Raw genomic sequence first — 13,172 nt, 5'->3', positions numbered from 1 at the left:
ATCTCAACCTTTTTTGACCACAGGGATAAACGTTAGAGTGCTAACCTACACTGGATCCTCCAAGTGCTCTTTAGGCTGACTGCGGGTTTGAAAACCAAGTCTAAAGCTTACTGCCTGGTTGGAGGTTCCTGACTGAGAACTGCATTAAACCCTTCTAGAATGCCAATGCTTGCCCTGTGGCGGGCATTTTTAATTCGTTTTTGTCTGCACTAAAAGTACCAGCTGCTCAAGGGCTCGCCAGTAGGCATGAACTATTAAAGGAGCCTTATTTTTTTTTTCAGTTTTCTCGGCTTTAGATGGATTTTCGAGCCCCACGATGGAATGCCTGAATGTTGTGGAATATTTTACTCTTTTTTTCTTTCTGAGGGGCCCACCAGCAAGCTCCCAAATAAATCACACACAGAATTCTTACTTACTATTCTTACTTACGAATGCCCGGCCATAGCTCAGCTTGTTTCTTGCCAGCTTTTCTTAACTTATATAATCCTGACTACCTTTTACCTGTGGACTTTTATCTTCCTATATTTCTGTATACCTTTCTTTACTTCTTCACGGCTGACTGGGTGGCTGGGTGACTGCTCCCTGACCTCCTCCTCTCCTTGTTCTCTCCTCGCTCCTCTTTCTCTCCTCCCAGATTTCTCCGTCTATTTATCCTCTCTGTCTGCCAGCCCTGCCTATCCTTGCTCCTGCCTCGCTATTGGCTGTTCAGCTCTTTATTAGGACCATCAGGTATTTTAGACAGGCACAGTATCACAGCTTCACAGAGTTACCAGCACGAGCAAAAGTCACATACCTGAAAATAATATTCCCCAACAAGTGTGGGTTCTTCTAAGGCCATGAAGTCCAGCTTCTTAAACTCTAGTTTATTATTCCTTATTGGGTCACATTGGTTATAATGGTGTTTAGAAAATTTGGCAAGTAAAAGTTTTTTGAGTACCAGGCAACCAAAATTAGTTAGAAAACAAATGCTTGGTGAATCTGAAATGTTTTTGGCAACATCTTTATTGAATCCTGTGACTTCATGGCAGCCTGGGTTCTGAACACAACCATGTTCGCTTAGCCTGTACATGCTAGCGTGTGATGCCAGAGATGCTCTGTGAGACGCTGTGCTCAGAATCAGAATCATTGTGTGTTATAAACTGTATTGTTTCTATTGTACGTACAAAGTTCTCTAACAGAAACATAATGATTTAATTACAGTCTTTTAAACATTTGTCCATTGTAATTTCTCAGCACGTCAGTTGTAAATTAGTATTTCTTTTCATTGTATTGTGTTTGAATGCTCCATTTAAAAATTGCTGTTTGAATTGCTGGCTTTTCATAAGAAGTTTCCAATAAACTTTGATATTAGAACAGAATTTGTAACAATTTCTGAATTGTCCTTAAACATCCTTCTGCCATTTTGTTCTCCATAATTATGAGAAGTGGTGTTCTCAACAATGACGATTGCAAGATTAAAATAGCTGTTAATGCTGAAAAACATGGAAAATGTTGTGTCCCAATAGATCAGATATTCAGTTAAGATTTAATTCTTTATGTAAAAACAACCTAATGTCTGTCTCATTAATATGAAAATTTGTTTTTGCCTTTTATTAATGGCTAAATTATATCTCAATTTTTAAAAAAAGTATTTGTTTGATTTATTATCAGTAACTATTTAATTTATAGACCTGTTTTCTTTACCTATACACCTAAGGCCACCCTAATTTTTTCTAAGCAAAAAGAACTTGGATTAGTTGTCTGCTGCTAAGACAGAATACCACAGCCAAGGGCAGCTTGAGGAGGAGGATGATTTGTTTTGTCTCATGGTTCCAAAGGGTGTCAGTCCATACGAGCAGGGAAGGCATGGCCGCAGGCATCAGGAGACGGTCGCCTGTCTGTAGAAGAAGACACGAGAGTTCTTGTAAGACGTCTTCTTCAGTTAGTTCACAGTCTCAGCTGACTGAATGCAGAGGCAGATATGAAAAAAGTGTCATTATGTCTCACACTAGAGAGATTGGTAAAAAGCTAAAACAAAGCTACAAAACTAGTTTGTTTTAAATTTGATTTGTGAAATAAAAATCCCTTATATTAAGTTTTATCCCCACCCTGATTTAATTATGAAAAAGTAAGTATACAGGGCATAGAAAAACGTGGCAAAGACACCCACGTCCCACACTGAAGAAGCTAAAATTAATGTTTCTTCCTTATCATCTTTAAAACTGATGGCTGTGTCCCCTATTTCTCCGTGACCATTCTCTGTGTCTCCATTCTCTGTGTCCACTGTTTCCCTCCATTCTCTGTGTCCACTGTTTCCCTCCATTCTCCGTGTCCACTGTTTCCCTCCATTCTCTGTGTCCACTGTTTCTCTCCATTCTCCGTGTCCCCTTTCCCTCCATTCTCTGTGTCCACTGTTTCTCTCCATTCTCCGTGTCCACTGTTTCCCTCCATTCTCTGTGTCCACTGTTTCTCTCCATTCTCTGTGTCCACTGTTTCCATCCATTCTCTGTGTCCACTGTTTCCCTCCATTCTCCGTGTCCACTGTTTCCATCCATTCTCCTGTGAAAAACCACGAGGGTCACCCAGATCTTCCTACACCATTACATAAATTTATTTAAATGTTTTAAAAATAAATGTATTAATTTAAAATAATAGATTGAAGTCTCACTACAGATAGGGTTCTCTGTGAAGTAGGACATCTTTACTTTGTTTGAGGACATTATTGGGACATCTATGTAAACAGTCTACAGGGGATGTGTCTCCAAATCCCTGAAATACCTGATGTTTCAAGTGAGGTCCCCTGACATCCCTAAGGTAAGATGCGCTAATGGATGGATAGAAATCGTACTTTTGTATGAGAAATTAAGATGCAGTTCTTTTTCCTTTACCTAGCTCACCTTTGTGGGGAAGGCTGGAATCATGTTGGGGATGCCTGTCTTCGAATCAACTCCAGTAGAGAAAGTTACGACAATGCGAAGCTTTATTGCTATAATCTCAGTGGAAACCTCGCTTCTCTGACAACTTCTAAGGAGGTAGAGTTTGTGTTGGATGAAATACAGAAGTACACACAGCAGGTGAGCCCTTTACGTGATGGACGTATGCAGTGGTTCATGATCCGTAGAAATGATTTCTTCTTCTTTGTCTTTTAAAGTAAATGTCTATCTGAAGGATGGACAGACACTTTCTAATTAAACACATGAAAACCGGCTGTTGTACTGGGTAGTCCACTGCTGTATGAAACCCAGAGATGCAGTAAGGTCCTCTTCTCAGACGGCGCAGTACAGAAAGACACAAGAGCAGTTGTTCTTGAGTGTGGTGATGCAGTGGTAGGTGCACTCTGGGCGCTTCATGAAGATCAGGAGGGACAGCTAGTCCTAGGCTGAGCTTATGAAGTGGTCCAGGAGAAAGGCCCTAGGCAGCCTTCGCCGCCTTGGAGACATGTATAAGGAAGGCAGAGAGACCCTACAGGTTGTGCTGCTGTCTTGAAGAGCTTCCAGCATGACGCATGGTGTGCACCCTGTGTGTGCTAGCGGGCTGGGGAGACGTTTCGATATTTATGCCTTAGAAAACGGTAACAGTCTTTTAAAGTAAAGTTTTATGGTAAATATATGGGACGTTCAGATGAGATCTGTGTTTTTCTTTTTCTTGTGATGTTAGGGGCTTCTCTTTTGCAATCCATGTACTCGACGGTTTACCACTCCGCACATGAAGATTAGTGCTCCTGGAATCCCGTCACCCCATGAGCATCTGATTTGCACACTCACGTGTTTGGATTTCAGGAGCATAGGAATTTGTCCTTAGAGCTCTGCTGATTTTCCTGTGTTTAACATCAGTTATTTTTGGCGGTTACAAAATTGCCACAAATCTGGTCATTTGATTTCTATATTTTAGGACTTCTTGTAGCTTCTGATTTCTGCTGTCTGTTATGATAATCCATAAGGAGTGGGCATTAAACTCAGATTGTCTGGGTTGCTGAGTCACAACATAAAAATATTTTGTTTTCTCAGAAACAACTTTTCATAGGATTTCGAAGTGGAAACTTGAAGGTGACATTTCATTTGGCACATCTTTATATAAAATGAATTATATCCTGAGTCATTGCTGGCGCACAGGCTTAAGATAACCCTTCCTTGGCCAATAAAGATCGGCGAATTCATTTTATCACTTTAAAGAGATATCTTGGGTCAAATGATCATTTACTTATCGGAAATGGCTAATGAAATGTTACGATGATTTATGGAGTGGTGCAGGAAATTTTCATAATATAGTAATTTATCTTTCACTTTCAGCTGCCTGTCTGGCTCATTTACTGGGCAATAGTTACATTAAATGTTTTATCACTGGCTTCATTTTTGCTTCTCTTCCTTTTCTTTCAGATTCTTATCATGATGAGTTAGGGAGTAATATTTCATTTTAAATGGCTTTTCTTTGCTGTAGATAGGAAGTCGAGGATGCGTTCCTGTGACACGGAGCACATTTTAATGTGAAATCTCTGTGTTGGATTGATTATTTGACTGGTGCTGTTATAAAGCATGATTTAAAAGGCAGATTTTTGTTATCTAAATATCTCTTAGAACAAATGTGTCAAACATATAATTCTAGTGTGGAGTATCATGCATAATTTTATAATCAGAAGCACTGTTAACCCTACCTCTGTCTCAGCATTATGCTAGATAGTATAAAATAATTTCTGTTCTAAGAACTTTATCAAATTGCTGTCTGTACTATACTCTTTTGGCAATATGACATATTGTCAAAAAGAAAATTCATAAGGTATTTTAATTTTATCCAAGAAATATCTATCGAGTATTTGCAATTTGTAATTCATTATATTTATACACTTAAAAATTTAAAGGTTTTCCAGGACTGTTTAACAGAGAAACCCTGTCTTGAAAGAAAACAAAGCAAAAAAAAAAAAAAAAAACCAACCAAACAAACAAACAAAAAATGTCTGTGGCTAACTTAACCTCCCTGGGAAATTTTTTTTGTACAACATGAATGCCATGTATAAATATTTTATTTATGTTGTTAGAAATAAGATGTAGTGATATTTTTCTCTTTTATTATGTTGCATATGTAAAAGAATTAAGAATGATTCTTTGAAGCAATTTTCCATTATAGTGATTATTAAGTAGCTTAGTAATTTATTACTAAGAAGATATATTAAATAGAAGTTTCTATAATCTAATAGAACAGTGGAACTTGGTTTAGAATATATTTTTGCTTTTAAATAATGATTAAAGTAGGTTATATAAATATAGAATCAATTTTGAGTTCATGCTAATTTGATGATCAGCGAGGCTATTAAAATAGTTAATTAAGAATAGTGGCTTTTGTCAACTTGCATTTATCAGTTTTTTAATGTGGTCATCAGACTTTGTCTATGACATAGATGATGTCAGTTTTCCCAAAACTTTATTAAAGTTTGAATAGTGAGGAAATCCCAGCTGGGGATTCCTGTGAGCTCTTTATTCAGAATCCATACATATTTTTTTTTGTTTCTGAAAAGTACAGATTTTGGATTTATCTGTAGGTTCTTAAATCTGTAACTGATAAAACCTGATTAAATGTGATAGTATTAGTTATAGCAGCAGTGGTATGTTAAACATTGATATTTCTCCCCTTTAGTTTGGTGGGTTTTTATCTCTCTTTCTCTCTCTCTATCATCTATTTATCTGTCTGTCTATCTACCTATCTATCTATCCAACCTATCTATCTCTCTATTATATATCTATATATCCATCCATCCACCCATCCATCATCTATCATCTCTATCATCTGCCTATCTATCATCTATCTATCTATCTATCTATCTATCTATCTATCTATCTATCTATCTAATCTATCTTTCTATCACCTCTCTATCATCAATCTCTCTATCGTCCGTCTGTCTGTCTATCTATCTGTCTGTCTGTCTATCTATCTATCTATCTATCTATCTATCTATCTATCTATCTATCTGAGGTAGGATTTCGCTGTGCACCCATGGCTGGCCTGGACCTCTCTATGATGACCAGCCTGCCTTTGCCTCCTGGATGCAGGGGTTAAGGACAGTCTACATCCCCATTTTATAGGAGCGGAAAAATAAGCAAGGGCTGAAAACAATTAATCATCCAAGCTATAGCTAAGCTGAAAGTCCAGTGCTTTCCAAACAGTCCTGTGATCTATGTCTTCCTCTAGATGATCCTGAAATCTCCATAGGAAGTAAAAGGGATTAGGAAGGTAGCTTTAGGGTCCTCATGTGTGTATTTAATGGTAGTGACCTGCTTGTTGGGCAGTGTCGGGTAGTAGTCTTACTTCTGACACTTTCCATGCCTGCGTCCTGTTGTTCACAGAAAGTGTCACCATGGGTAGGCTTACGCAAGATCAACATTTCCTACTGGGGATGGGAGGACATGTCTCCCTTTACAAACACGACGCTGCAGTGGCTTCCTGGAGAACCAAATGATTCCGGATTCTGTGCTTATCTAGAGAGGGCTGCAGTGGCAGGACTGAAAGCAAACCCTTGTACGTCAATGGCGGATGGCCTCGTCTGTGAAAAGCCCGTTGGTAAGTAACTGCACCCGCCTTCTGTGTTCTCTCAGACTGCTGCCCAGGCTCCCTCTCCAGAGTGCGGGGACTTGTTGAGCCTTTTGTAATATTCATCCCTCACACCAATGTTTATTTCTATACCCAAGTTAGCATTAACTTGTAATGGGGAAATGTTTGATTTTGCATATTTTCTTAAAATTTTCTTATACTTTTACAAACATTTTAATAATTTATTTACTCTGCTTTATGGATAAGTGTTTTGCTTGCATATATGTCTGTGTACCATATGCATACCTGTGGATGTCAATAGAGAGGGTCCGATCCCCTGGAACTGGAGTTTCAGATGGCTGTGAGCCTCTGTGTGGAGGTCAGTAGAGAGAGTCCGATCCCCTGGAACTGGAGTTTCAGATGGCTGTGAGCCTCTGTGTGGAGGTCAGTAGAGAGAGTCCGATCCCCTGGAACTGGAGTTTCAGAAGGCTGTGAGCCTCTGTGTGGATGTTAGTAGAGAGGGTCCGATCCCCTGGATCGGGAGTTTCAGATGGCTCTATCCTATGTGGGTTCTGGGAAGCATCCTCGTCTGCATGGACATCAAGTGCTCTCAGCTGCGAGCCTCCTCTCCAGCCCGCTGCACTCTGTGACCCTTTCTGTCTTGATTGTTATGGTGTTCTTATGAACACGTGGTTGTGCCCACAGTTTTGCAATGACCTGAATTCGTTAGTCTTTTGCTTTTATCATAATATTGTTTGAAGGAAAGACTCGTCTTTAAGATTAATGACTGAGTGTGTTTTAATCTTAGAACTGTATTGTTTCAGTTACCTAAAAAGAAATACTTTCTTCTTTAGAAATTGATTTTCTTAAGTGAATAAGAAGTGTTAGAATGCTTTTCTTTTTAAAGAGTTGTGTTTTTATTGCAGCTATGTACATTTTATGACAGTTTGCTGTTTTAATCAACAGTAAGTGTACAGTTATGTGGTATTAAGTGTGTCCCATTGTTTGTCAGCCATCACTACTATTTCTGTAAAACTTAGTTTATTTGCAAAATTAAAACTATTTGGGTTGTTGAGACAGGGTTTGTCAGTGTAACCCTGGCAGTCCTGGATCTCACTCACCCTGCCTAACTCTTTATTATTTCAAACAAAACGTTTCTTACCCTTTGAGACCCCTGGAAATCAGCATCGCACTATTTCAATGAACTTGATACTTTGGGTATTTCATGTTTGGAGTCTCACTGCTTCATCCTTCTGTGAGTTCCCTGTCCCCTTAGGAAAATGTCTTCAGAGTTTGTTCATGCGTGATTGACGCTGGTCCAGTGTATTTACAGCTCACATTTTATTTTTCTGTTCGTCCTCTGGTTCCTTTTAGCTGTGTAGCATGAAGTTGCTCTGACTGTGAGCATACAAATATCTTCACTTTTTGGCCATTTAGAGCGACGGTTCTATGAATGGCCCGTGATTTCACTTCTTTGGGTACTTAGTGAAGGTAGATTTGATTATCATCTAAAAGTCCTAGGTTTAATATTTTGAAGATTTGCTTCGCTTTCCCGTAGCAATTGCGCCACGCTGCGTCCCTGCTGGCAGTGCGCTTTCCAGGTTTTCAACAGCACGCCAATACTTGCAATTTTATTTGTGAAAATGACCGTCATCCTTATTTGTATGATAAATTCTCTATTTTTGTGTTATGATTTTATCGTAAGTTGTATATTTTCACCTGTTCATACCGAAGACACAGTCAGAGGACATTTGCTTAGTTAAGATATGGAATGTTTATGGAGAAACTGCGTAAGTAAGTCTGGCTATGCATTGTTGAGACGCTAGAAAGAGAGACGCACACTAGAGGACTGCTTGCAACTTTAAAAACTGTACACTTTATAAAGAACTAAAAATAAAGGGATTATGTGTTTTAAAATCCAGTACTAAATTAGTTCACATATCAACTTTTTAATCATTTTTCTTATATAATGCTTCCGTCTGCTCAACTGACTCTTTTAAAAAATAGCAAAGCAGACAAAACCCAAGCATTTGTGTTCAAATAAAATTCCAGAGGCCTGAAGAGGAGGCTGAGTGGATCAGAACACTGGCTGCTCTTCCAGAGGACCCAGATTTGATACTCAGACCCCACCCGGCAGCTTGTCACCCTCTGTCACAGCAGGTCCAGGGGACTCTGATGCCCTTCTCCTTTGGCTTCTGCAGGCACCAGGCAAACCTGTGGTGGCATCTGTGCATGGGGCACAACACCCATACACATGAAAAGTGGAGATTAGCTTTAAAATTGAAGTTACCGAAAGGAATAATTGCAGTTATTGATTTATTCCAGTCAGTCCAAACCAAAACGCAAGGCCATGCAAGAAGCCGTGCTCCCTGCGCACCTCTTGCTCCAACTGCACCAGCAACGGCATGGAGTGCATGTGGTGTAGCAGCACAGAGCGGTGCGTGGACTCCAACGCCTACATCATCTCCTTCCCGTACGGGCAGTGTCTGGAGTGGCAGACGGCCACCTGCTCCCGTGAGTATAGGTGGAAAGAAATTTGACCTTTGAGGGCACTTAAAATAATAGGAAACACACTATCAAGAAGAGGCCTAAAGTCTATTGTGCTATCAGCCTCTGATTTTTACCGTGTTTTCATTTTGAATGTGCTGTGATATTACCATTTTGCCACTAGGTGTGACACATCTCTTGAATCCTGAGCGTAATGTACAACCGCCAGTTTCCCGATGGTTCTTTCCTCCAGGGCTCTGGTGTCTTTAGGTTTCTTTGGCACACTTTTCATCCCCTCCCCCTTTTTCTTCTGTGAGTGATACAACCGAAGAGTCGACAGCAGTTGTTTTATACGGTTCTCACTTTTATTTGTCTAATTACTTTTCAACATCAGCTTCTAATGGGCATGTTCAAGGCTGTCGCTCTGTCAGCCGCACTGCTTTGTGAAGGGTGTGGTGAGCACTCTTGTGGATGGGAGGGGTGGGAGCTGGTAGATGACAGCTGGGGGAAGGTTAGAGATTGCACAGGCGGGCTTCCCTGGAGGAATGGGTCCAAGTTAGAGATTGCACAGGCAGGCTTCCCTGGAGGAATGGGTCCAAGGAACCAAGCATTCAAAAATATGAACCCATGGGGGCCATTCTTTTTTTCCTTTCCCTTTCAAAACAGGGTTTGAGGCATAGCCCTGACTGTCCCAAAACTCACTCTGTAGACCAATCTGGCCTCGAACTCTGCCTTCAAAGTGTTGGGATTAAGGTCTGCACCACCACTGCCTGACATCTTTTTTGTTTTATTGAAAATAGATTTTTTTCTCATATTTTTTATACGTCCCTTCCATCTACTCCTCCCACTTGCTCTCCACTTCCCCTCCCATCTAGACCCACCCCCTTTCTGTCTCTCATTAGCAAACAAACAGGCATCTAAGGGATAATAATATGACATGATATAATACAGACTAACATCTCACGATTGAACAAAATAAACAGAAGGAAAAGAGCACAAGAACCAGAGACCCATTTGCTCATACACTCAGGAATCCCATAAAAAAATAAACTGGAAACAGTGCTGTATACACAGGGAACCTAGTTCAGACCTGTGCAAACCACGTGCATACATGATAAATATAATCCGCCACATAAACAAACTGAAAGACAAACAAACAAATATATATATTTGATCTATCTATCTATCTGTCTATCTATCCTCACTATAGTGCTTGAAGTCTTAGCTAAAACAATAAGATTACTGAAGGGGATAATTGGAAGAGAAGAAGTTAAAGAATCTTTATTTACAGATGTTATGGTAGTTTATATAAGTGATCCTAAAAACTTCACTGGGAAACTCCTACAGCTGATAAACACTTTTAGCAAAATACAAAATTAACTCACATCAGTCAGTACAATCCATACAAATGACTGACAGACCGATAAAGAAATCAAAGAAACAACACCTTTCACAATAGCCTCAAGAAATATAAAATAGCTTTGGGGTAACTAACCAAGTAAATGAAAGACTTGTATGATAAAAACTTTAAGACAGTGAAACACACTGAAGAAGATATCAGAAGATGGAAAGACCTTCCATCCTCAAGATTGGTAGGATTAGTAGAAATGATCATACTGCCAAAAACAATTTATTGATTCAGTGCAATTCCCATCGAAATTTCAAGACAGTTTTCCACAGATCTTGAAAGGCAGTTTTCAGCTTCATTTGTAAATACAAAAACCCAAGATATCTAAAAAAAAATGCTGAGTGATAAAAGAATTGATGGAAGTATCATCGTCCCCAATTTCAAGATGTACTGCAGAGCTATAGTAATAGAAGCAGAATAGTGTTGGCACAAAAGCAGCCATATGATCCATGGAGTCAAACTGAAGACCCAGATGTCATTTCCCACATCTATGGGCACCTATTTTTTGATAAAGAAGCTAGAAATATATCCTGTACAAAAGACGGCATCTTTAACATGGTGCTTGTCAAAACTGGGTGCAGAAGAGTGCAGAGAGACCCATACTTATCACCCTACACAAACCCAGCTCTAAATGTAGCAAACACCTCAACATAAAACCAGATGCACTGAACCTGACAGAAGAAAGAGTGGGGAGTAGCCTTGAGTTTAATGGCACAGGAAAAGGGTTCCTGAACAGAACACCAATAGCACAGGCACTAAGATCAACGATCAATAAATGGAACTTCCTGGAATGGAAATGCTTCTGCATGGCAGAGGACACTCATTCAGAAAAAGCAGCAGCCTCCAGAATAGGAAAAGACTTTTAGCAACTACACATCTAACAGAGGGCTAATATCAAAAATATATAATGAAGTAAAAAAGCTAGATATCAAGAAAATAATCCAATTACAAACTGGGGTACAGATTTAAATAGAATTCTAAAAAGTAAATCCAAATGGCAGAGAAACACTTTAATGTTCAACATCCTTAGCCATCAGGGAAATGTAAGTCTGAGATTTCATCATACACCTGAAAGTAAGATCAGAATGGCTCTGTTCAATAGAACAAGTGACCACTCACTCTGATGAGACCGTGGAGCGAAGGGAACACACACATTCCTGGTAGAAGTGCGGATTCGTGCAGACACTATGGGAATTTGTGTGGCGCAACCTCAGGAAGATGTGGGTTGTTCCACCTGAAGATCTAGCTATAAGACAGAAACTTAACAGAGAACTAAGGGAACTAACAGATGTTCTGACTCAAATGGATGTAGCAGAAATCTGTAGAATATTCCATATGAACATAAAAGAATATACCTTCTTCTCAGCACCTCACTGAAGCTTCTCAAAAATTGACCACATACTAGGTAACAAAGCGAACCTCAATAGATACCAAGAAATTGGAATAACCCCATGTATCTTATCAGATCACCATGGCTTAAAATTAGAATTCAAGAGCAACACTAATTTCAAAAAGCTCACAAACACATGGAAATTAAACAATGCTCACCTGAATCACCAATAGGTGAAGGAAGAAATAAAGAAATGAAAGACTTTCTAAAATTCAATGAAAATGACAACAGAGCATACCCAAATTTATGTGACACAATGAAAGCAGCGTTAAGAGGAAAATTCGTAGTACTAAATGCCTATATAAAGAAGCTGGAAAAACCCCGCACTAGTAAGTTAACGGAACACCTGAAAACTCTAGAACAAAAAGAAGGAAAATCAGCCAGGAGGACCAGAGAGCAGGAAACAATCTAATTGAGAGCTGAAATCAACAAAGTAGAAACAAAGAAAACAATACAAAGATTCAATGAGACAGAGTTGGTTCTTTGAGAAAATCAACAAAATGAACAAACCTTTATCCAAACTAACCAAAAGGCAGAGAGAATATCCAAATTAACAAAATCAGAAATGAAAAGTGGGTCATAACAACAGACACGGAAGAAATACAGAGGATCATCAGGTCATACTTCAAAAAGCTATACTCCACAAAATTGGAAAAGTTAAAGGAAATGGGCAACTTTCTAGATAATATCAGTTACCAAAATTAAATCAAGACCAGATAAGCAAATTATACAGACCTATAACTGCTGAAGAAAGAGAAACAGTTATCAAAAGTGTCCTGACCAAAAAAAGTTCAGGACCAGATGGTTTCAATGCAGAATTTTCAAAGAAGAACTAATAACAATAGTCCTCAAATTGTTCTGCACAATAGAAACAAAAGGAGCATTACCAAACTATTTTTTATGAGATTATAATCACCCTGAAATGTAAATCACACAAAAATATTACTAAGAAAGAGAATTACAGACCAATCTCACTCATGAACATGAATGCAAAAATACTCAATAAAATACTGACAAACTGAATCCAAGAACACATCAGAAAAATCATCCACATCACTAAGTAGGCTTTATCCCAGAGGTGTAGGGATGGTTCAACATATGAAAATCTGTCAATGTAGTCCACCATATAATCAAACTGAAAAAGGAAAAAAACCACATCATCATCTCATTAGATTCTGAAAAAGCCCTTGACAACATATAGCATCACTTCATGATAAAGGTCTTGGAGAGAGCAGGATACAAGGAACATACCTACACATAATAAAATCTATATACAGCAAGCCAACAGCTAACATCAAGCTAAATGGAGAGAAATTCACAGCGATCCCACTGAAATCAGGAACAAGACAAGGTTGTCCACTCTCTCCATATCTGTTCAGTATAGTGCTT

General features: G+C 39.0%; 1 protein-coding gene across 5 annotated transcripts in view; it reads left to right on the top strand.

The window, feature by feature from the left end:
• Positions 1-13,172, top strand: part of Atrnl1 (attractin like 1) — a 503,194-nt gene that overhangs the window by 89,166 nt on the left and 400,856 nt on the right. For all 5 annotated transcript variants that reach the window (XM_050147216.1, XM_050147226.1, XM_050147253.1 and 2 more), the window contains exons 15-17: positions 2,872-3,053; positions 6,315-6,528; positions 8,824-9,012. In XM_050147216.1, coding sequence (XP_050003173.1) covers positions 2,872-3,053; positions 6,315-6,528; positions 8,824-9,012 — 585 coding nt within the window. The remainder of the gene's footprint in view (positions 1-2,871; positions 3,054-6,314; positions 6,529-8,823; positions 9,013-13,172) is intronic.

Source organism: Alexandromys fortis, unplaced genomic scaffold (assembly GCF_014885135.2).
Source record: "Alexandromys fortis isolate MF-2015 unplaced genomic scaffold, M_Fortis_MF-2015_v1.1 scaffold_16, whole genome shotgun sequence".
Taxonomy (NCBI): Eukaryota; Metazoa; Chordata; class Mammalia; order Rodentia; family Cricetidae; genus Alexandromys; species Alexandromys fortis.
The sequence above is the reverse complement of the archived record's forward strand: the minus strand, read 5'-3'. Positions and strand labels throughout refer to the sequence as shown.